Source organism: Arvicanthis niloticus, chromosome 2 (genome assembly GCF_011762505.2).
Source record: "Arvicanthis niloticus isolate mArvNil1 chromosome 2, mArvNil1.pat.X, whole genome shotgun sequence".
NCBI lineage: Eukaryota > Metazoa > Chordata > Mammalia > Rodentia > Muridae > Arvicanthis > Arvicanthis niloticus.
In genome coordinates, this window is record NC_047659.1 from 137,989,463 (window position 1) to 138,010,719 (window position 21,257).

At 47.4% G+C, this 21,257-nt stretch overlaps 1 protein-coding gene across 1 annotated transcript in view; it reads right to left on the reverse strand.

Moving 5' to 3' along the window:
- Nucleotides 1-18,554, reverse strand: part of Zfp64 (ZFP64 zinc finger protein) — a 30,858-nt gene extending 12,304 nt beyond the window's left edge. The window contains exons 1-4 of the mRNA XM_034495866.2: nt 18,108-18,554; nt 14,570-14,809; nt 4,742-4,903; nt 4,000-4,062 (exon numbers count right to left, since the gene is read on the reverse strand). Of these exons, the coding sequence (XP_034351757.1) occupies nt 4,000-4,062; nt 4,742-4,903; nt 14,570-14,809; nt 18,108-18,153 (511 nt within the window). The 5' untranslated portion in view covers nt 18,154-18,554. The remainder of the gene's footprint in view (nt 1-3,999; nt 4,063-4,741; nt 4,904-14,569; nt 14,810-18,107) is intronic.
- Between the last annotated feature and the right edge of the window lie 2,703 nt (nt 18,555-21,257).

The window sequence follows — 21,257 nt, forward strand, 5'->3', positions numbered from 1 at the left end:
TCAGAGGTTAAAAGCACTGGCTGCTCTTCTAGAAGGTACTGAATTCAATTCCCAGCAACTACATGGTGGCTCACAGCTATAATGAGATCTGGCGCCCTCTTCTGGCCTGCAGGCAGAACGCTGTATACAAAATAAATAAACAATAAATCTTAAATCAAAATAAGTCTGGAACTAGAACCCAGAACTCACCTGCTTTTCCAGCGGGTTCTACACCACTCCCTGTTGACTTCATATTATATAGTTATTTCTATCTTTTCCACATCATTAAACAGCTAAGGTTGAGCGATTTCACTTTATGGATGAACCATAAAAGACTGAATCAATTTCCCAGTTGACCACTAAAAAGACTAAAGTAGAGAGAGAAGATCCGAGTCCAATTCCAGGGACCCACATGTGGCAGGAAAGAAAGGACCATGATAGTTGACCTCAGGCCTTCAGAAGGATACAGTGGTGTTCATGTGAGCATGCGTGAATTCACATACACACGTACAAAATAAAGTTTAAAAGTAAAGATGATATTAAGTAGGAAGATGAACACCTTATTTACGTAGTAAGAGATGATAAAATTGTCTGTCTGGAGCTGGGCGTAGTGGCCTTTCATCCCAGCATTTGGGAGGTGCAGGCAGGAAGATTTCTGTGAGCCAGCCTGGTCTACACAGTTCTAGGACAGCCAGAGCTATATAGTGAGATTCTGTCTCAAAAAAAAAAAAAAAAAAGTCTGTCTTAGGCCTTACATCTTTGTGCAAAAAATTCAGAATGCTGCATGGTGGACCATCATGATTTTGAGATGTTATATATAGAGACTTTGACTCCTATTCTGTCCCTTTCCCCATTTTTCCCCCAAGACAGGATCTCCTTACATAGCCCTGGCTGTCCTGGAACTCACTCTGTAGACCAGGCTAGCCTCCAACTCACAGAGACCCACCTGTCTATGCCTCCCGAGTGCTGGAATTAAAGGCATGAGTCACCAAGCCTAACCTTTCTTTTCTTTTCTTTTTTTTTTTTTTAAAGGTAGTGTCTCATGTAACTTAGGTTAGTCTTGAACTTGCTACCTAGCTAGGGTTGGCCTTGAACTCTCCTGATCCTCTTGCTTCTGTCTCCTGAGTGCTGGGATTATAGTTGTGGGTCACCACTCCAGTGAGATTTCACTTTACACTCTGTAGGTCAAGTACGTACAGAGCCTCTCTCTAACATAACAGCCAGAGCTGATCACCATCATGTGAGAGTAAGGTTAGGCAATTAAGAATATATCTGGGGGGCTGGGGAGATGGCTCAGTGGTTAAGAGCACTGACTGCTCTTCCAGAGGTCCTGAGTTCAATTCCCAGCAACAACATGGTAGCTCACAACCATCTGTAATGGGATCTGATGCCCTCTTCTGTATGTCTGAAGACAGCTACAGTGTACTCACATACAAATAATAAATAATCATATATATATGTGTGTGTATATATACATATCTGACAGAGGCACTCAGATCTCTGAGTTTGAGACCAGCCTGGTCTTGTACATAGCAAGTTCCAGGACAGCCAGGGCTACAGAGAAACCCTGTCACAAAAAAGCCAAACCAAACCAAACCAAACCAACAACAAAAAAACAAGAATACATCTTTTTTTTTTTTTTTTTTTTTTTTTTTAGCTGGGGATATAACTCAGCGGGTAAAGCACTTGTGGGTTTGACCCTCAACATTGCAAAGATAAAATCATTATAGTGAAATTGTTAGCAGTCTGATTACAAACTCCTGGATGGGCCATCTCTCAGCACCATCCACTGCCTGGTGTTCCCAGTGCCTACTGGACTATCAGTTTGCACCCACTGTGTTTCCTATTGACGATGCGTGGCTGGTTTTCAGTGGCTCTGCTGGGCAGGAACCACATGGGTCCCTCCTGGCCACCAACCCCTGGGGCTATTAACTACCCTCCTTAAAGTGATCAGTAAGGGCACCCTCATGCCAACGGTCCCACTGTGCGGCAGTGTCTTCAGAAGACATATAGAAGATATCTAAGGTGTTGAACCACGTGAGGGTTCACCTTCACTGTCAACCTAGAAGAAACTAGGAGGCACGCCTCTGAGTCTGTCGTGTATAGAGAGTTTAACTGAGAGGGAAGACCCTGACTAAGCATGGCGCCATCTGAGGGGTGGTGTCCTGGCCTAAATAAAAGGAGACAGCAAGCTGAGTACCAGTGTTCGCTTCCTGACGGTGTGACCAGCTGACCCGTGCTCCTGCCACCATGTGCTGTACCCTCAAGCCATGAGCCCAAACAAGCCTACCCTCTCTTCCCCTGTCCCTCCCAATTCCTTCCTTCCTTCCTTCCTTCCTTCCTTCCTTCCTTCCTTCCTTCCTTCCTTCCTTCCTTCCTTCCATGGCATTGGTTGAACATCAATTAACGAACATACACACCTTTGTTTATATTCTAATCTAGTTTTCCCAACTGTCATGGACGATGAGTGTAATTTACTTAATGGTCCCATATGGGGAGAGTGACTGCTTGCTTATGAAAGTTAATATTTGCGTAATTAGAATAAATCCACGTGACCTGACAGGGTGAGGTCTAGTGGACAGGACTGGTGGCCCCATTGCCGCTCATGGGCCACAGCCATTGAAACATGAGGGGACCTGTCACTCCTCACTTCTACACACTTCCCTTTCGAATTTACACCCCCATGTCATGTGACCAGGCACCTCTCAGATGTCCTCTAAAGTTGCCCGGCAGCAGTACAAAACATTTGGAACCCATGACGACATGCAAGCTGGTCTCTGTGTCTACAGGGCCCCGCATCTGTGCATTCAACCGGCCACAGATCAAATGATATTTGAAGTATAAGCAATCTTCACAGAGAAGAATGTGTAGGAGCTCTCTGTGTGGGGTTGGCATTCAGGCAGGAAGGGTCAGTCGTCTGCAGAGCAGAGCGTCTGGGAGGGTGAATGTGGAAACTGTGGAGACGGGACTTCATCTTCTCTAAGGATGTGCACATCTTTAGTTTCTGGCATCTTTGGGGAGAGGGGGTTCCCTGAAAGCAATCCCCTGGGAACTACAAAAGATATGAAGAAAATGAAAACACTTCAATCTTCACTTCCTCTTTTCTATGCATTGATGTGCCACTCTCCTTTAAAAGTTTGATTTCCTTAAAATGTGTGTGTGTGTGTGTGTGTGTGTGTGTGTATGTATGTGCACGCGTGCTCACACTTGAGCATGTGGGTCAAAAGCTGCACATGGAGTTCGGAGAACAATGTTCCAAAGTCAGTTCTCTCCGTCTACCATGTCCGCCCCACGGCTTGACCTCAGGCTTGGTGCCCTGAGTTTGCCTGCTAAGCCATCTTTCTGGCCCTTTCTTCTGTTCTAAAATAAACCACATTATGCTCCCCTTTTGATACTGCAAAGGTTACGAGCATCCTTTGCATCACAGGTAAAGAAAGCAGATGCATGAACACTACTCCTCTTGACACCCCCCCCCGCCCCCCCGGCAGGGTATGAAGAGTCAGAAGCAAGCCTAAGTTATACAGTGAGTTCTATGCTACATGGTGAGATAGATCTTTTCTAAAATAAGGAATCAGCATCAACAACAAATCAAATAGAACCAACCAAATCAAAGCATGTGTATCCTCTGGTTCGGTCCTCAGCACTGAAAAAAAAATTCTTTTCTCTCTCTCTTAATGTGATTTGCACACACAGACATTTACGTCTCCATCATCCTACATGGAAGCCATCTGTTATCTGTTGCTTATGAGTTACATAAGGCAGATCAGTTCTCACATGGCTGTGGCAGTTCCCAGCTCTCTGGCTGAGCACTTACCCACTGCTGGTTTTTTTTTTATTGCTTTAGATAAGTTTCTGCCTGAATCACATGCACAAACAGTATCTTTATTTACTCTGTAACCATGTTCCTTTGCTCTCCGTGAGGCTTGGGCCTTGTTACATGTCTGACATCTCTAGGTCCCCAGCTTCTTCTCCCTGGCTGGGTGTTCAGGGCACCCTAGCTAATGACCATCTGTCACTTACCAGTGTGGATCTTCAGGTGTCGCTCCATGTCCTTCATGCCATAGGCGGTCTTGAACTGGCAACCTGAAAAAGCCAAGGGGAATAAGTTCAGAGTGAACCGAGGTGGCAGAGACTTCCCTCACCATGTGGAGATGGCTAGCAACACAGGAAAGACATGATGCCCTGTGCCTGACATGGAATAGCATTGGTCTGGCATAACCTCAAAAAGCACAGGGAGCCAGCAGAGGGACTCACAGACTCACACTTTACCACATGAGACAGACAAATGCTTGACTCTCCTGCTAATGGGAGACTAAAGACTTGGGAGAACTAGGTTACTGAGGACTGGAGATGGTGCAGTAGTTAGAGCACTGGCTACTCTTCCAGTTAGAACCCAGGTTCAGTTGCCAGCACCCACATAGAGGCTCACATCCACCTGTAACTCTAATGCCAGGGCATCTGATGCCCCCTTCTGACCAGTGGGCACCAGACACATGTAAGGTGTAGACTATGAGCAGGCAAAAGCATTCATAAATCTTAAGAAAAAACAAAACAAGAAATTTCAAAGACGCCGGGCATGCTGGCTCTAATTCCAACACTTGGAGACTGAGGCAGGGCGATCATGCGTTTGGAGCCCACCGAAGCTATATAGTGAATTCCAGGTCTGCTTGATCTCCACTGTTGGGCCTCAGTCTCGCCACCATTAAAACAAATCCTAAGAAGAACCCTCTTCTGCACATGCGATGCAGGACGCCCCTTTTACCCGGATAGCAGCAGCCGAGTCTCTTCTGAGCCGAGGGTGCTGTGGGCTTTTTGGTGCGTGACTTGGTGGGGAGAGAGATCACGGTGGCTGCCTGGTTGTCAGTGCTTTCCGTGGGCAGGTACGTTTGGTAGCCATGTTCAAAGACAAACTCTGGAGCTGAAACTGAAGAGTACAGAGCTTGTGAATTTCCACAGGACGACGGACATGATTCACTCTGGCTAATGAGGCACGAGAGCTCGTCTGTGGGAAGAACTTCCTTTCTCATTGGAAAATCAAGTGCCTGAGCTGGAGGGATGGCTCAAAACTTAAGAGCACTGGCTGTGTCTGTGTGTGTGTGTGTGTGTGTGTGTGTGTGTGTGTATGCAGAGGCCAGAGGCCACTGCTAAGAGTTGGAGTGTGCTGGGGTCCAAACGCCTGTCCTCATAATTAGCGGCAAGAACTCTTACGTGCCAAGCCATCTCCGAAGCCTCGGCTTCAGATCTCTTGGCAGTAAACGTCCTTAAAACTGACCCCATGTAGACATTGCTAACTGTGGGCAGATGCACAAAAGACACTCTCCTAAGGGCCTTAGACTTCTCTCAAAACTCCCCTGAGTATGGCACAGACACACCTGCAATCTGGAGGTGAAAGGAAACAAAGAAATGTAAATAGACACAAACCAAGCCAAACCAAAACATCAAATAAGATGTCATTATAAAAAGTAAGTAGTCTTGCCGGGCAGTGGTGGCACACGCCTTTAATCCCAGCACTTGGGAGGCAGAGGCAGGCGGATTTCTGAGTTCGAGGCCAGCCTGGTCTACAGAGTGAGTTCCAGGACAGCCAGGGCTACACAGAGAAACCCTGTCTCGAAAAAAATGAAAAAAAAAAAAACCAAAAAAACAAGTAAGTAGTCTTGAATTTTTTTGTGTATATATATATATATATACATATATATATATATATATAGTATAGATTTAACATTTATATATGCATAATATGCATAATATATCAATATATTATATTTATATATTATATATATTATGTATATTGTACATCTTACATATATTTATAATATATATTATATATTATATATATATATATATATATATATATATATATATATATATATATTTTGTGTGTGCTCACTTTGTGAACTATGTTCTTAGTGTAGAGCTTGCAAAGGTCTCCTTTACTAAGCTAGCACTTGCCTATGGGAGGCCTAGTTCCAAATGAGAGTGAATACAGACTATGTTCATCAGGACCAGGCAAGGTGGAGAGGCCCCGTGATGGTCTTGAGAGCCATCATTGCCTGCTCCAAGCCTCGGACCTCAGGCATGCAGCAGCCATCCTCCCTGTTTTTTAAGTGAACCCAGACCTGCGATCCCTACTTAGCTCTGCTCTGCCAAAGAAATCTATACCATAGGTCATTCCCCTCCAAAACCACAGACCCAGAGAAACAAGACACACAGTAGACAAACTGAGAAGAGTTCGGCAAAATACTTCACCCCAGAAACCACCCAGGTCATTGAAAATGAAGCCTAAGAAACTGTCACAGTTGAGGAATTTAAGGAGATGTTACAACCCAGAGCAGTGTGGTGTCCTGAACCCTTATTATCAAAGAAGGTTTATTTATATTCTATGCATATGAGTATTTTGCCTGGATGTGTGTCTGTCTGGGCGTCATGTGTGTGTCTGGTACTCTTGTGTATCATAAGAAGACATTGGATCCCCTGGGATGGGAATTGCAGATAGCTGTGAACGACCATGTGTGTGCTGGGACTTGAACTCTTGTCCTCTGTAAGGGCAGCAAGGGCTCTTAACCACTGAGCCATCTCTCTAGCTTTTTACACATTGATTTTAACATGTGGTTTCCTCCTCTTCCTCCTCCCTTTTTCCTTCTTCCTCCTCCTCCTCTGGAGGGTTTTCTTGAAGGGCAGTTGCCCTGGCTCGGTTTTTGTCTTTAAATCACACCAAAGTCCCCACCCTCACCTCCAGTGCCCGAAGCATCCCGTTCTGGGTTCCTCACGGAGAAAGACCAATTACCCATATGGAGGCCATGTGAACCCCTTTAAAAATGATCCTGAGAGGCGCTGGAGAGGTGGCCCGGTGATTAAGAGCACTGGGGCTGTTCTTGCCGAGGACATGGGCTTGGTTTGCATCAACCAGGAGGCAGCTCACAACCATGCGTAACTCCAGAGGTATGCACATAGTATAAACTCACACAGGCACACATACGTGCACATAGAGAAATGAAAAACAAGTGGAGACCGTGCACGCAGGAGTCACCTACCACCATGCACCTGTACAGAGAATATCCTGTGTACTGTATGGATGCGTCACCTGTCCATTAAAAAGCCTGTAGCCTATGGCTTAGGAAGGAAAGAGAGGTGGGACATCTGGGAGGAGAAAGAATTGTGGGAGAGAGAAGGCGGGAGGGTTACTGAAAAGAGGTGACAAGAGGGACTCATGGTACCTGAGCACAGGTAACCGGCCATGTGGCAGAATGTAGGTGAAGTAATTGGGTTATTTTTGCTATGATCTATTCAGAATAGAGCCTAGCTATATGGCCAAGGTATCTGTAAATATATTTTGAGTCTGAGTCTTTTTTCTGGGAGCACGGGGCTGGGAGGAAGAACCAGGCTCAATGGCAGCATGTGTGTCTTCAGACTCTTCCTCTATCACATTTCTTAAACACACACTCTGATCTCTGGCTCACCCAGGTGTACCCACCTACACTGTTCTAGCATCCTCAGGACCGTCACCGATTCACATCAGATGACACCTGACTTCTGACGGCTTCCGGCAAGTGAGCATACCCAGCCTCCACTATTCTCAACGGAAAAAGGTCCTGAGATGCCTGACCGCTTAAAATCAGCTGTCCAGTTCTGACCACCAGTGTTCCCTCTTCAAGACCAGTCTCTGGGCAGCTCACCAGCCTGTGTGCTCCTGCTTACAGGCACATGTTCAGGGCCCGGTCCCAGCTGGAAGCACAGGAGCCCTCAGGACTCATGACCATGGCAGATTCTCAGCCTGAATCCCAGACCTACTAAATCCAGACATCTGCAGGTGTCTCCACAGATCTGGGTTCTAAAAAGCACCCTAAATGGCCCCTACTGGGTATGACAGCCACTGCTTGGAACAGCCTGTCTGGGTATACACCATGACTTCTGCATCAGCTCCTGCCTCCAGGTTCCTGTCCTGACTTCCTTCTATGATGGATGAACAGTGATGTGGAAGTATAAGCCAAACCAACCTTTTCCTCCCTAAATTGTTTTGGTCATGGTGTTCTGTGATGACAGAATTAGTAACCCTAAGATAAGTTGGTACTACGATAGTGGGGTGTTGCTGTGACAGACCTGACATGCTTTTGGGAGGATTGTGGAAGGACTTTGGAACTTTGGGCTAGGAAGGGCCATCAGTGTTGAGAGCTCAGGGAACTGCTCTGTAGGCGCTTGGAGGATAAGGATGTTCAGAGCAGTGCCGAAGATGGAGGCCTGGCTTGTGAAGTCTCAGAGGGAAGCAAAGACTCTAGCAGGCCATTTGTGTGAAGAATCTGTGCTTCTGGTCAGCTGGGACTGAAGAAATCAGCTGTGAGTACACTGTAGCTGTCCTCAGACACACCAGAAGAGGGCATCAGGTCCCATTACAGATGGTTGTGAGCCACCATGTGGTTGCTGGGAATTGAGCTCAGGACCTCTGGAAGAGCAGTCAGTGCTCTTAACTGCTGAGCCATCTCTCCAGCCCAAGAATCAGCTGTGATCAACAGAGAACAGAACCAGTAAAGTGAAACCTTTGTTTTGCTGGGACAGTGAATGCCAGCCTGCTGGAGCTGAGAAGTTAGTGGTGATTAACAAGAGGACAGCGTCATTAAGGTAGAATCTTCCGGAATGTGTTTCTTGAGAGTCAGCACACAGAAGCTGTGCTCCAGACATGGCCAAGGTTGTGCTTTGCCCTGGCAGCTGGACTTGGTAGTGTAAGAATCACCAGATGGTTCTTGTTTTGAAGGTATAAATGGCTCATGGAGAGCAGCTGAGGCTTGGCACTGTCTGACAGGGCTGGAATCCCTCAGGAGACTCCAGGAGATTACTGGCGAAAGTGCAGCTCAGTCGCAGCAAGGGGCCAGCAGTTTTGGAGATGCTATTGCCATGGGATGACCACTAAGGCCAGCAGCAGCAGTGGAGTGGAGCCAGTCAGAGTCTGGAAGACAAGCTGTGTGTGTTACAGAGAGCGGAGCTGGAGAAGCGTCTGAAACCCCTCGGAGGAGTCAGATTGTGAGTGAGTCACAGATTATTGAACGCTGAGTAACTGGCGCTGTTGGAGTTTGGTTTTGCTTTGTTCAGATTGTGACTATTGTGTACTGACTTTTCAGTCTTAAAGAATTCAACCTAATTTTGATTTTAACAGGAGCCCAACAGCTGACAGATGTACCTTTAAAAAGCGATTTGGGATTTTTAAAGAAACTGGTTATTTTATTTTATTTTACTTTATTTTTTGGTTTTTCGAGACAGGGTTTCTCTGTGTAGCCCTGGCTGTCCTGGAACTCACTCTGTAGACCAGGCTGTCCTCGAACTCAGAAATCCGCCTGCCTCTGCCTCCCAAGTGCTGGGATTAAAGGTGTGCGCCACCACCGCCCGGCGAAACTGGTTATTTTAAAGAGACTGGACTGAACATTTATTGTGTTTGAATTCATAAGGACTACAGGACTTTTAATGTTATTTATGTTTTATATTAGCATGTCATCTTGGAGATAAACGGTAAATGGAAGGTGCTGACTGAAAGGTGCTGACTTTGTCAAGTTGACAATGGTCGGTTGTACTGGCAAGTTTTATGTCAACTTGACACAAGCTGGAATCATCGGAGGAAGGACCCTCAGCTGGTGTTTCCGTAAGACTGGGCTGTAGGCAAGGCCGTTGGGCATCTTCCTAATTACTGAGTGATGTGAGAGGGCCTAGCTCATCCTAGGTTCTTATAATGATGGTTGTCAACCTTCCTAATGTGTGACCCTTTAGTTAATATACTTCCTCATGTTGTGGTGACCCCAACCATAAAATTATTTTCACTGCTACTTCCTAACTGTAATTTTGCTAGCTGTGTGATGTAAACACATGTGTTCCAGTGGCCTTAGGTGATCCCTATAAAGGCTGCTCAACCCCAAAGGGGTCGAGACCCACAGGTTGAGAATCGCTGTTCTAAATGAAAGTGGGCTGAGCAAGCCACGAGGAGCAAGCCAGTAAGCAGCTCTCCTCCATGGCCTCTGCACCAGCTCCTGCCCCCAGGTTCCTGCCCTGTTTGAGGTCCTGTCCTGATGTCCTTTGATGATGAACACTGATGTGGAAGTGTGAGCCAAATCAACCCAACCTGCCAGGATGTGGGTCCCCTGAGAACGTATCACACTGATGTCGGAGTCTCTGCCCCAGAAATCCTGATTCCTTCTGAGGTGCTGCCTGGGTGCTGGTGTCTGCTAAGTTCCCCAAGGACCCTGATCTATAAGTGGGACTTGGAACTGACAGCTAACAGAGCAGCTAAGCCCAAACTGGTGGTGGGGTCAGTGTGGAGTCCAGAGATTGTGGGCAGGACTCTACCTATTTCGTTGTTTGAAGAGGGGCAGCTAAGTCACTTAGACACTTGAGGTTAGCACATGTTAGACTCTGCACCTTAAACAATGTCCCCAACAGACATTCCTGCCCTCCAGTGGACTATTAGAATTCCTGTGGCAGCCCAGGCACGAAGAGGTCTGGCTGTGGCCAAAGCAGTCAGACTACGGTGGGATATAAGACTTGGAGTCTGTCTCCGGAGCTTAGATTGTTGTCTGCACCATTCCTGAACTGGGTACCAAGAGAATCCCACGGCTGGGGGCTGTGCAAACCCACAGGGTAGCTGCAGACTCAGAGGAGGTGAAGAGTCTGCTATTTGCTTGTGGGGCCAGCTTCCCATGGACGGGACATTTAAGCTGTTTGGACTCAAAAAGTAACAAATTCTCCCATCAGAGGCCACTGTCACTCTCGGCACTGGGTGTGCAGAGTCTAAGACTGCAAACTTGACCTCTCGGAACAGACATGAGTGGACCTGGACTCGGCTTCTCCAGTGACCATTTCACCAGGGGAAATGACCTGACCTGAGGGAGCATGTGTGTGCACGTAGAAAATGCTTTTTGAGAAAATGCCTCCAAGCTAAGCTCAGATATAAGCATAAGAATTGAATGAGTTCCAGGCAGAGGAACACCTCCTGCCAGGGCTTTAGGGTGCTAAGAAATGGGGTTCACTGGAGAAACCGCAAGGAGTTCAGCCTGTTGCACTTGTGGAGGGCATGCTGGCGCTAGGGAAGCCAGAGACTGTGTGTAGACTGTCACTTGTCAACAGGTGGTATCAGCCAGGCAAAGCTGGGAAAGGCATTTCCAGTGGAGGGAGCAGATAAACAAATGGCACAGACTTGCAAAGGCCTCTGGCTGTGTGCGCTCAGAGCCTCCATGGCAGAGTCCCCACAACTCAGGTTTTCAACTCTTACTGGGGCTTTGTGTTTTGAGGTCAGGAGGTCAAAATCTCTTCAGGGAAATGCCCTTGAGGAGAAGGGACAAAACACTCGGTTCAGGGCATCCATGGATCTGTAGGGTCTTCCTGGACATGTCTCTTCCCACAGGTAGTTTCTCCTTATCTAGTCAAGATACAAACAGGTTACAGCAGGTCTCGGAAGGCCACTTCCAAAGTGACTTCCTGTCTCTACATTTTCTTGATCACTTCCTTGAAAATTTATTTTCCTGTACTAAAAACTATCTGGACACAAATGTTGTGAGCATTAAAAATACTTGTGAAATTCTGCCCCAAACTGTTTTCTGTGCATATATGTGGGCCCAAGTATCGTATGTGTGCCATGTTGGTGCATGTGTGTGTCAGCTTAAGTGTGTGCCATGTTCTCAGAACGCCTTTGAAAAGCCAGAGGAAGGGCTCTGGATCCTCTGTTTCAGACAGTTGTTCAGACAGTTGTAAGCCGCCATGTGGGTGCAGGAAATTGAACTCATGTCCTCTGCAAGAGCAGCCAGTGCTTTTAACTACCAAGCCATCTCTCCAGCCTTCATGCCCCAAGTTTTTTTTTTTTTTTTTTTTTTGGTTTTTCGAGACAGAGTTTCTCTGTATAGCCCGGGCTGTCCTGGAACTCACTCTGTAGACCAGGCTGGCCTCGAACTCAGAAATCCGCCTGCCTCTGCCTCCCAAGTGCTGGGATTAAAGGCGTGCGCCACCACCGCCCGGCATGCCCCAAGTTTTAAACAGCACATGAATAGTTTATAAAGTGGAAGCTGGTCGTTCCTCATCTTCAGTGGATCTAGCTGGTAAATGTTCTCTGAGAGGAAGCTAGAAAAAGCCTGTAGACTTGGTCAGGCTTATGGACGTATTTTGTTTAGCCAGTGAACTCTCAAAACCAGAAAGAACATTTGGGCTGTTGAGGGTGGCTCAGCTGGAAAAGATGCTTGCAGTCCAGCCTAATGACCTGAGTTCGATACCCAAGATTCACACAGTGGAGAGAACCAACTCTAAGGATGTCTGTCCTCTTGCCTCTGCATGTGTGATAGGGCGCATGCTGGCAGACCCACAGAACAGCCGCTTTGTGCATGATTTCTCCACTTTACCACAGTCCGTGCTATACCCTAAGAACCCTCGATAGGCATTCATTGATTTTGCTTTCTGTTCTGGAAGCTTTTATTAACGCTCTTCCACGCACACACACCCGCCCTGCTATTCACACAGACCTGGTCCCCTTTCTAAGGCTCAGGTACTATAGACATGTCTGACATAGTTTCTCTCTCCCGATGGTTCCATATAAAACCTTGACTTTTTTGCACAGTATAAACTGTAATGAACAGCTTCATTGGCTGTCAAGTTTTACAGACTACTTAGAAATAGACCCATTAAAGGTGTTTAGGTGTACTTCATTGATTAATTCTTTCACATTTATTTATTTGTGCGTGTATGCACGTGCACATACACACACGATAGCACATGTATGTGGAAGCTGGAAGACAACCCTTGGAGCTGGTTCTTCCCTTTTGCCAAGCTCAAACTTAAGTCGCCAGGCTTGTTGGCAGCCACCTTTACCCTCTGAGCCATCTCTTCTGCCTAGTATTCCAGTAAATTTTAAAACTGAGATTTAAAACTTAAGAATTAAAATTTAAAAGATATCACAAAATGGTCCAGGGCACAGAAGTTTTCATATGCAGAACATATATGTCTAGTTTTAATCCGCCTTGCTCTTATCCTGGGGGCCCATCACCCCCATGTGCTCAGCACACCTTTGTGTGTCATCTGCTGTCTTTTGCTGACTCTCCCACTTGCCTCTTTTCTGCTACTTTTGTTAGTTTTCTGATGTTTTTTTATATAGGAAGGATGCTTATATTTGTGAGTTGCAAACTTTTTCTTAACATCATCTTTAGACTTTGTTTCTCTGGAGAGAAAGTAACCTCAATTGCAGTCACATTTATGATTTTCTTCCTCTGGGGAGGGTAGTCCAGTCAAGAAAGATTGTACCATCTAATTCCTACAGGACCTACCATATTGGAGATATGTTCCTTACATTTTTACAGCTGCCGTCTGTTCATTTTATGCAGATTATATATATGTTAAGTGTGTGTGTAGGTGTGTGTAGATGTGTGTATCTGTCACTGTGTGGATAACATGCACTCTAGAACATAAAAGAGTTACTTTATTTTATTTATTTATTTATTTATTTATTTATTTTTGTTTTTTGAGACAGGGTTTCTCTGTGTAGTCCTGGCTGTCCTGGAACTTACTCTGTAGACCAGGCTGGCCTCAAACTCAGAAATCCGCCTGCCTCTGCCTCCCAAGTGCTGGGATTAAAGGCATGCGACCACCGCCCGGAGTTACTTTATTTTTATTTATGTATACCTGTGTGCCAATGTGTGTGTATGCACACCTGTGCACAGATGCCCTCAAAGGCTGGGGGAGGGGATTGGATCCCCAGGAGCTGGAGTTACAGGCATTTGTAAGAGCCCATAGTGGGGGCTCTGTAAGAGCACCCTAACCACTGAGCGATCTTTCCAGCCTCAGACCCCAAACTCTTCATGGCTTCATTCTGGACATTTTTTTTCTTAATTAATTTCTTCCCCAGGCTGGCCCTGAATTCACTATGTAGCTAGAGATAACCTTGAACTCCTGATCCCCCTGCCTCCACCTCTGAATGCTGGGATTACATGCCTATCTCCACCCTAACTCCCTCTACCCCCCCCACCCCCGACTGTCTATATTCAACCTTTTGAAGTCTCTATAATTTATGTTGACAAACTACATGGAGAGAGGTGATGTGTAAGGAGAGGAGACAGATGTTCATTTACAGATTTAAAAATCAAGATGAGATAAAACCTGAAATCCACACAATGTTTTTGTTTTATCACACACCGATGCTAACACAGGGCTCTCGTGCATACCCCACCCCAAACATCTTTGAGGACCTACTTCTCAGCCTCCAGAGGTTTGGCTTAGAAACCTGGTCTTTGTTTTGCTTAAACATGTGACATTTCTCACTACTCATACAATCTGAACTAGCAGCTTCCAGAACTGGTCTGGCAGCTGTTTCCCAGAAGTGCTGGTTAAAAATAATGAATCCTAGCCACCAGAAGGCAGAGGCAGACAGATCTCTGAGTTCAAGGCCAGTCTGGTCTACAGAAAGAGAGTTCTAGGACAGCCAGAGCTATATGGAGAAACACTGTCTCAACACCCTCAATAATAATGATGAATCAGTGACTGAGAGGCCCTGCGCAGGCCTTCCTAATGGGCCCTGAAGAGGTGGGGGATGTAGCCAGCCTCATCTGTCCATCCCTCCCCATCCCTGCCCCTGCTGTACCTGTGATAGTCTGAGTCTCTGAACTGATGGTCGTTGTGGTGGTCTGGGTCTGGGTGGCAGGCACTGTCTCCTCTGACACAAACTGGACCGTGCTAGGGGCCGTCACCGGTGTGGTGGTCAGCTGGCAGCCGCTCTGCTTGTGGGCTACAAAGGCATCCAGGTTGCTGAACTGCTGCTTACAGAGGCCACAGATGTGGATGTCCGGTGTCAGTTCCACCAGCACTGTGGTGCCTCCTGGGACTTCATGGGACAAAGGAAAAGTTACAGATTAATTCCAAACAGACCAGCTTCATGGCACGAGGCATACGCGGCTAAAAGATGGTCTGTATTGCTTCTTCTTGCAAGCCTACTCCAAAGTCCATCCTAGCAGCTGTGTCCCAAGAGAGTCATGTCCTCCGAGGCAGTACTGCTCCTAGGAACCACTGAAGGCTTGGGGTTTGTTTTACAGGAAAATTCTTTGGGGCTGGGGAGACAGTCCACAAATTGCTTGCCTTGCAAGATGAGGCCCTCAGTTTGATCTTTAGAACCTGTCCGTGTAAAAAGCTGGGTGTGAGGAGTATTTGTAATCTCAGCATAGGGGAGGAGGAAGAGGCAGGAGGGTCCCAGGGCTTGCTGGCCAGGTGGCCTCACGTACTCAGCAAGCCTCAGGCCAGGGAGAGAGCCTGTCTGAAAACACACGGTGAATGGAGACTGAAGAACAACCCAGAGGTTGCCCTTTGGCCTCCATGTGCATGTACATAAGTATGTACACACTGGCGTGTCCACATTCCCACAATCAGTAGAGAAGACGTGCTTTTGAAGTACAGGGTGCCCCGCCCCTCACAGGCCCCGAGGTTGTCTCCTGCCCCAACAGAAAGGTCATTATGAAAACTACCTCCATTCCAACCACATTTCCAAATGCCCCATCATCACCTTGAGACCCAGCAGACACAACTGTGGTTCATGGTGTGAACTCCTTCAGCACACACAACACGAAGGGAGCAAATGTGGACACAGATATAACACCGGTGCTTCTGCAGACATTTTTATAACTATGAGGAAAATTCCAGAATCCCTGATTTTTGTTCTCACTTTCCTGGTCCCTGAATGCAACCCTGGAATCAATCGATTAGAATAGTATAGTATACTTCAGGTTTCTGATACTTGTAGAATAAGTTTATCCTTACCTGACAGGGGCACCATTTTTCTACAGCAGTGAAAGAGTATTGCTCAGTATAGCACTGAGACTGTCAAAGCATCTAATACAATACCTGGTTCTATACTGGAAAGTAATACAGCTTCAGATGCAGCTTAGTGGGTAGAGCACTGGGTTTGCATACTCAAGGCCCCGAGTTTGATGCCCAGAACCTTCTACATGGGCTAGTGGAGGCCAGTGATGCAATCCTAGTCACTCCAGAGGTGGAGGCTGGAAGACTGGGTCTTAAAAGAGTTCTCCTGGGCTTCAGTCAGTTCAAAGCACCTAGCCCCTGTCTCAGAACAACAGCAAAAGAAAGTACTGTATGTAGTACTGTAAAAAAGTTTTTATTTATTTTTTGGTTTTTCGAGACAGGGTTTCTCTGTGCAGCCCTGGCTGCCCTGGAACTCACTCTGTAGACCAGGCTGGCCTCGAACTCAGAAATATGCCTGCCTCTGCCTCCCCCGTGCTGGGATTAAAGGCGTGCACCACCACTGCCCGGCTGAGAAAATTAAGTTTTATTCTTAAAATTTTCTTTTGTGGAGTTGCAGGGATGGCTCGGTAGATAAGAGTATGTACTGCCCTTATAGAGGATCTGAGTTCTGGTCCCTGAACACACACTAAGCGGGTCACAACCAAGCCCGCCCCCTCCCCCCCAACTCCAGCTCCAGGGGATCTGATGCCCTCTCCTGGCCTCCATGTGCACTTGTAACCACAAATACAAACCCATTTCTATCTACAAATAATTAAAAATAAAAACTTAAATTTTCTCTTATATTATAAAAATTACGAAAAAAAATCTGGAAGAAACCGTAAGAATTGCCGGGGGGGGGGGGGGGGGGGGAACCCTCATTATAATATTTCCATTGTATCCTTCACAGACATTGCAAAACCACTTTCTACTATTTATGCTTAAAACTGTGAAGCCAACCTTTCCCCTACATAGTACCACAAAAACATGTGCTACACTGTATCACTCCATGGTAGCCACACATTGTATAGTAACATCTGTAACCAGTGAAATTAAATACTACAAAACCACATTCATGTAACATGATGGAGGCTGGACATACAATGATTTTCTGCAAATTATAAGCTGTTTCGATTCTGTCCCATTTCCTCCAGGATTAAGATAAGGCATTGCGAGTTGTGGTGTCCTGTGGTAGACGTCCCAAGGATAGTGATGCTGGGGGGGTGACATTTTGTAAGTCACCTTGCTAAGGGCTTTAGAAATGAACAGACAGCAGGAACAAGGCCTTCCTCCTCTGGACTGCCCCAGGGCTAGAAAAACACCGAGGAATGAAATTTGCATAGGTGTCTTCATGGTAGTGGGGGACTGGGGTCCAGGATGAAGGAGCTTCAATACCAAGTTATGCTCTGGTATTCACGAAAGGAACAAGTCACAATGGGGACTTTTCTTAGCACCCTGAAACTGTCACTATCAACAGGCACTTTACCCCTGGGTTTCCCATCTGCAAAATGAGGACAAGACAGATCTTCCTTGGTATCATTATAGAGGAAATTATCTGATGTGGGGGCTGATTTCCCATTCTGGAGTAAAGTCATCTGCTGGGGTCATCGCTCTTTAAACACAACCTTAGGTCCACAGCACTGGAAGACTCTGAGATGCATGGGGTGGGGACTGGGGTTCAGAGTTCAGAGGACACCCAGGCACGTTTGGGGAGCCAGTGGCTATAGTATCTGTAGTTAGCAAACTGACTCCGGTGTTTTTGAACCCTGCCCATGGCTTTTCAAACTTCTGGGGCTCCAGGCAGCAGGGGAAAACCTGAGATTCCGGGCCCCACCCTAGGAGACCTTCAGGGGATGAACCGAACAGCCGCTGGCCGTTTCAAGGTTCAGTCCGTGGCCCATACTTTGGGGAACAAAGGTACACGGGGAGATACCAATAGCTTATATGATGTCAGGAAAATAACAGAACCTCAAACTCAATGCAAGCCACCCCGGCCAGGTCTTTCACATCCCCTACACTAAATGCGGAGATGGCTTTGCAAACCTGCCCACAAGCCCTTCAGGGATGCTCCAACCATAGCCACTGAGGCAGAAGTTTCCATACCAGTCGGCTTGGGTCACCCCACTTTTTCTTTCTCTCTGCTGCACCCCAAACTCCACCCGGCAGTCAGGGGAGGTGGTGACAGTCTCTGCACCGCGTGGCCTCCCCGGACTGTGTGCCTCCCCAGGGGTACTGCAGGAGTTCGAGGCGGTTTCCTGCCTGGCACACCAACCGGGCTGGCGGGGGCAAGAGTGCAAGGTGCGCCGTCACCCCATTCGATCTGGAGCCCCGGGCCCCGGGCCTGCTGGCATTTGTGTCGGGCCAGGCCGCATTTGTGTCTGCCCAGCACTTACTTTGCACTGATCCGGAGAAGCTGTCTCCCTCTCCGCTGGCGTTCATGGCCCCAGACCTTGGGGCGCTGCTCCCGGAGCCCCACTGCTGGCTCTACATGATGCAAAGACTTTTCCCTTGCATTTTTCCCGCACCAGCCAGTCTTCTCTCAACTCTGTGAGGCGGAGACGGATGTACAGCCAGCACCACTTCCGCTGCCTAGAGGGCGCTGGCCCCATGCACCCAGACGGGCTCCCTGGCTGTGCTCTCCCAGGGAACCGGGAAGGATTCTGAGCATCAAGGCCAAAGGGCCTCGATCCCTTCACCCTATCCCAGGCATGCCAGGGGCTCTGTGATCTTCTTGCATCTTTGCACCTTGCTTTCCAAAGGGAGACCTTCATTCCTCTGCAGAGGCCAAGAGAATGTGGGGCCGGTCTGGCGAGTGGAGACCAATCCCCTAGGGCAGATCAAGCAGCGCAACACGGGGCGGGGCCTCTGCCCTGCTGCCGGGTTGAGCGGGTGAGATAGCTCAGCAGGAGCAGGACACACGTCACCAATCCTGATTTCCTGCCAGCTCACTTGGTGGAAACAGACTCAAGCATCTATACTTATTCAAGTATAGAATAAGTAATTAAAAAAGAGATAGTGATGGAATCGATGGGAGAAGTCATTGGGGCCCTGCTTCTTGGGGCTTCGAATTTCATCCAGCATTGAGGGCTCCTTAGAATTGGTTGGCGAGCCGGGCGGTGGTGGCACACGCCTTTAATCCCAGCACTTGGGAGGCAGAGGCAGGTGGATTTCTGAGTTCGAGGCCAGCCTGGTCTACAGAGTGAGTTCCAGGACAGCCAGGGCTACACAGAGAAACCCTGTCTCACAAAACAAACAAACAAAAAAGAATTGGTTGGCGATGGTGAACTGGAAAAGGTTCAGTGGTTAAGAGTATGTGCTGCTCTTACAGAGAATGAGTTCTGGTCCCAGCACCCACATTAGGAGGCTCACAATTATTTGCAATTCCTCCAGAGGATCCTGCACTGAAGAACTGACCTTAGCCCTAACCTTGAGTTTACCTAGAAGGTTCCACTGTCCCTTCTTATTTCCTGTTACGATCTAAGATACAGTCGGAAGCCACAAAGTCGCTCCACGGGTCAGATATCACTCAGAGAGGTTTACTGGGGAGTAACATGGAGTGGTTGCCTCTGGGAAGGGTGGAGGTGAGCAAGGGTAGAGGGGAAAAAACAGGCGGGAAGAAAGACCGCCTTTTCCGGGATATAGTGCATGCGCGGAAAAGGAATGTAGCTCAACTTGGCTCCTACTGATGACGTAACTTGTTGTCTAGGGGTCCCTGGGGCAGGTGGTGGAAGATGACTGTTTACTAACATTCCTCCCTTTTGTTCAATATAAAAGAGGAGAAATTAGAAAGAGCTGAGGCCAGAATGAGACCATAGAGGTCTTTGAACTATTTTCTGCTCCCCGGGGTCATCGCATTGCTGATCCTCACCATCAGGGTATACTGGGTAGCCGTTAGCCTCAGGCTTGGTGGCTAGCGGTTGGTAGTCCTGTAACAGTAGTTGTTTGATTAGAGATTTTTTTTTTTTTAATTTGTTGTTGGAGAAATGCCAGAGGAGAAGAAATGGATAAAAAAGGGTACAATTCGTAAAAGCAGAAAAGTGAGGAGAGGGGTCAGGAAGGGTCGAAAAGACCAGTGTTTGGAGGCGTTGAGTTGTCCTTATGTTTTTTCGGAGGTGTGTTTGAAGTTGTTGAATTTTGTTTTTTACTATACCTGGTTGATTAACACAGAAGCAGCATCCCAAGGCAAAGGCCACCTTTTCCAGATGTCCGAAGATATAGTCTTCATCAATAGCAGTTTTGGGTTACTACCGCAGCCCTTGAAGAGTGCTTATGATTTGGGCCACCTGTTGCGGGTCCTGGATGATCTGGGAGAAAACTGATGATACATAATCAGGGAAGTGGCCAGTGCTTCCTTTGCAGTGGCGACACCCGCAGTTAATGTCTGCGACAGCTAGAAGGGGCAAGATTTGGAATGCCCTTTTATGCCCGGCAGCTATTGAGTCCGCAACCGGAACAGGTAAGGGCTCTTCTCGGTGTTATCACCCCCAACTTGGGGAAGAGAAATATCAGCACGCAAACTCCTGACCAACTAGGAGGGTAGACTTGAGTACCACAAAGAATCGGGGTGATATGAACGGGAGGCCACTGGGGCTGAGATGAGGTATTATGGTTTTGTCGCAGTCTAGGGAACATGTCCCAGATGCCTTAAGACAGTTTGTCATTGCCAAAGAGGGTGATAATTAAAACAGGAAGTCAGGGTGACACCAGGCTCAGCGTTGTAGTTGGTGAGTGGGGAGGAAGGATTATTTGGCAGGGTCACTGAAGAAGCTATAAGAGGCAGTTGTGAGCTAAGTCCCGGGAGGAACACAGTAGCCAGCCATCTCTAAAGCTGCCGCACTGGGCAACATTAAGGAGCCAGTAGGCCGAGGTCAGAGTCTGAAGCAGGAGACAGGTTTGTAGTATTTAGGAGAGGGTATGTCAAAGATGTCAAAGACACCTTAGAGGAATATTTAATTACCTCTGCTACTTCACCCTATCTCCAGGGCTTCTGTAATAGGGATAGATTTTCTTTGCTATTAATCGTGCTCACTGGGTGTCGGGGTTGCAGCAACGGAAGAGTTTGCCAGTGATGTGCATTTCCTGCCTGGGATTCTCTGGCCCCTGATGTGGAGGCAGATGTCCCATCCTGTAGAAGGCAGGGTGAATCAGGGCGAGGTCATATGTATGATGAGTAGTGTGGGTAGCCTCCATATCTGTCTGGCCACTCTTTACAATAACTTTTTGCCTGGTCATAGAGGGAGCAGACAAAAATAGTCATTAAATGAAGGAGGAGGTGGATTTAGGGGTGATGGGAATTTGAACTGGCTCCTGAAAGCCTGCTTTGGAGCAATTTCCTGACTGTATTTGAAGGGACTTTGTTCTAAGTGAGGGTGTCTTGAACCCCAATCTCCATATGTAAGAGTTCCAGTAAAGGGATGTCGCTACCCATGTCCGACCAACGGAATAAGGCAACGGCAACAGTGTTTTTCTTCTCCCTGTACAGCGAGCTTCTTCTCTCTCTCTTCTTCTCCTCTGTCTCTTCTCTTCTCCTCCCCATGCTCCTG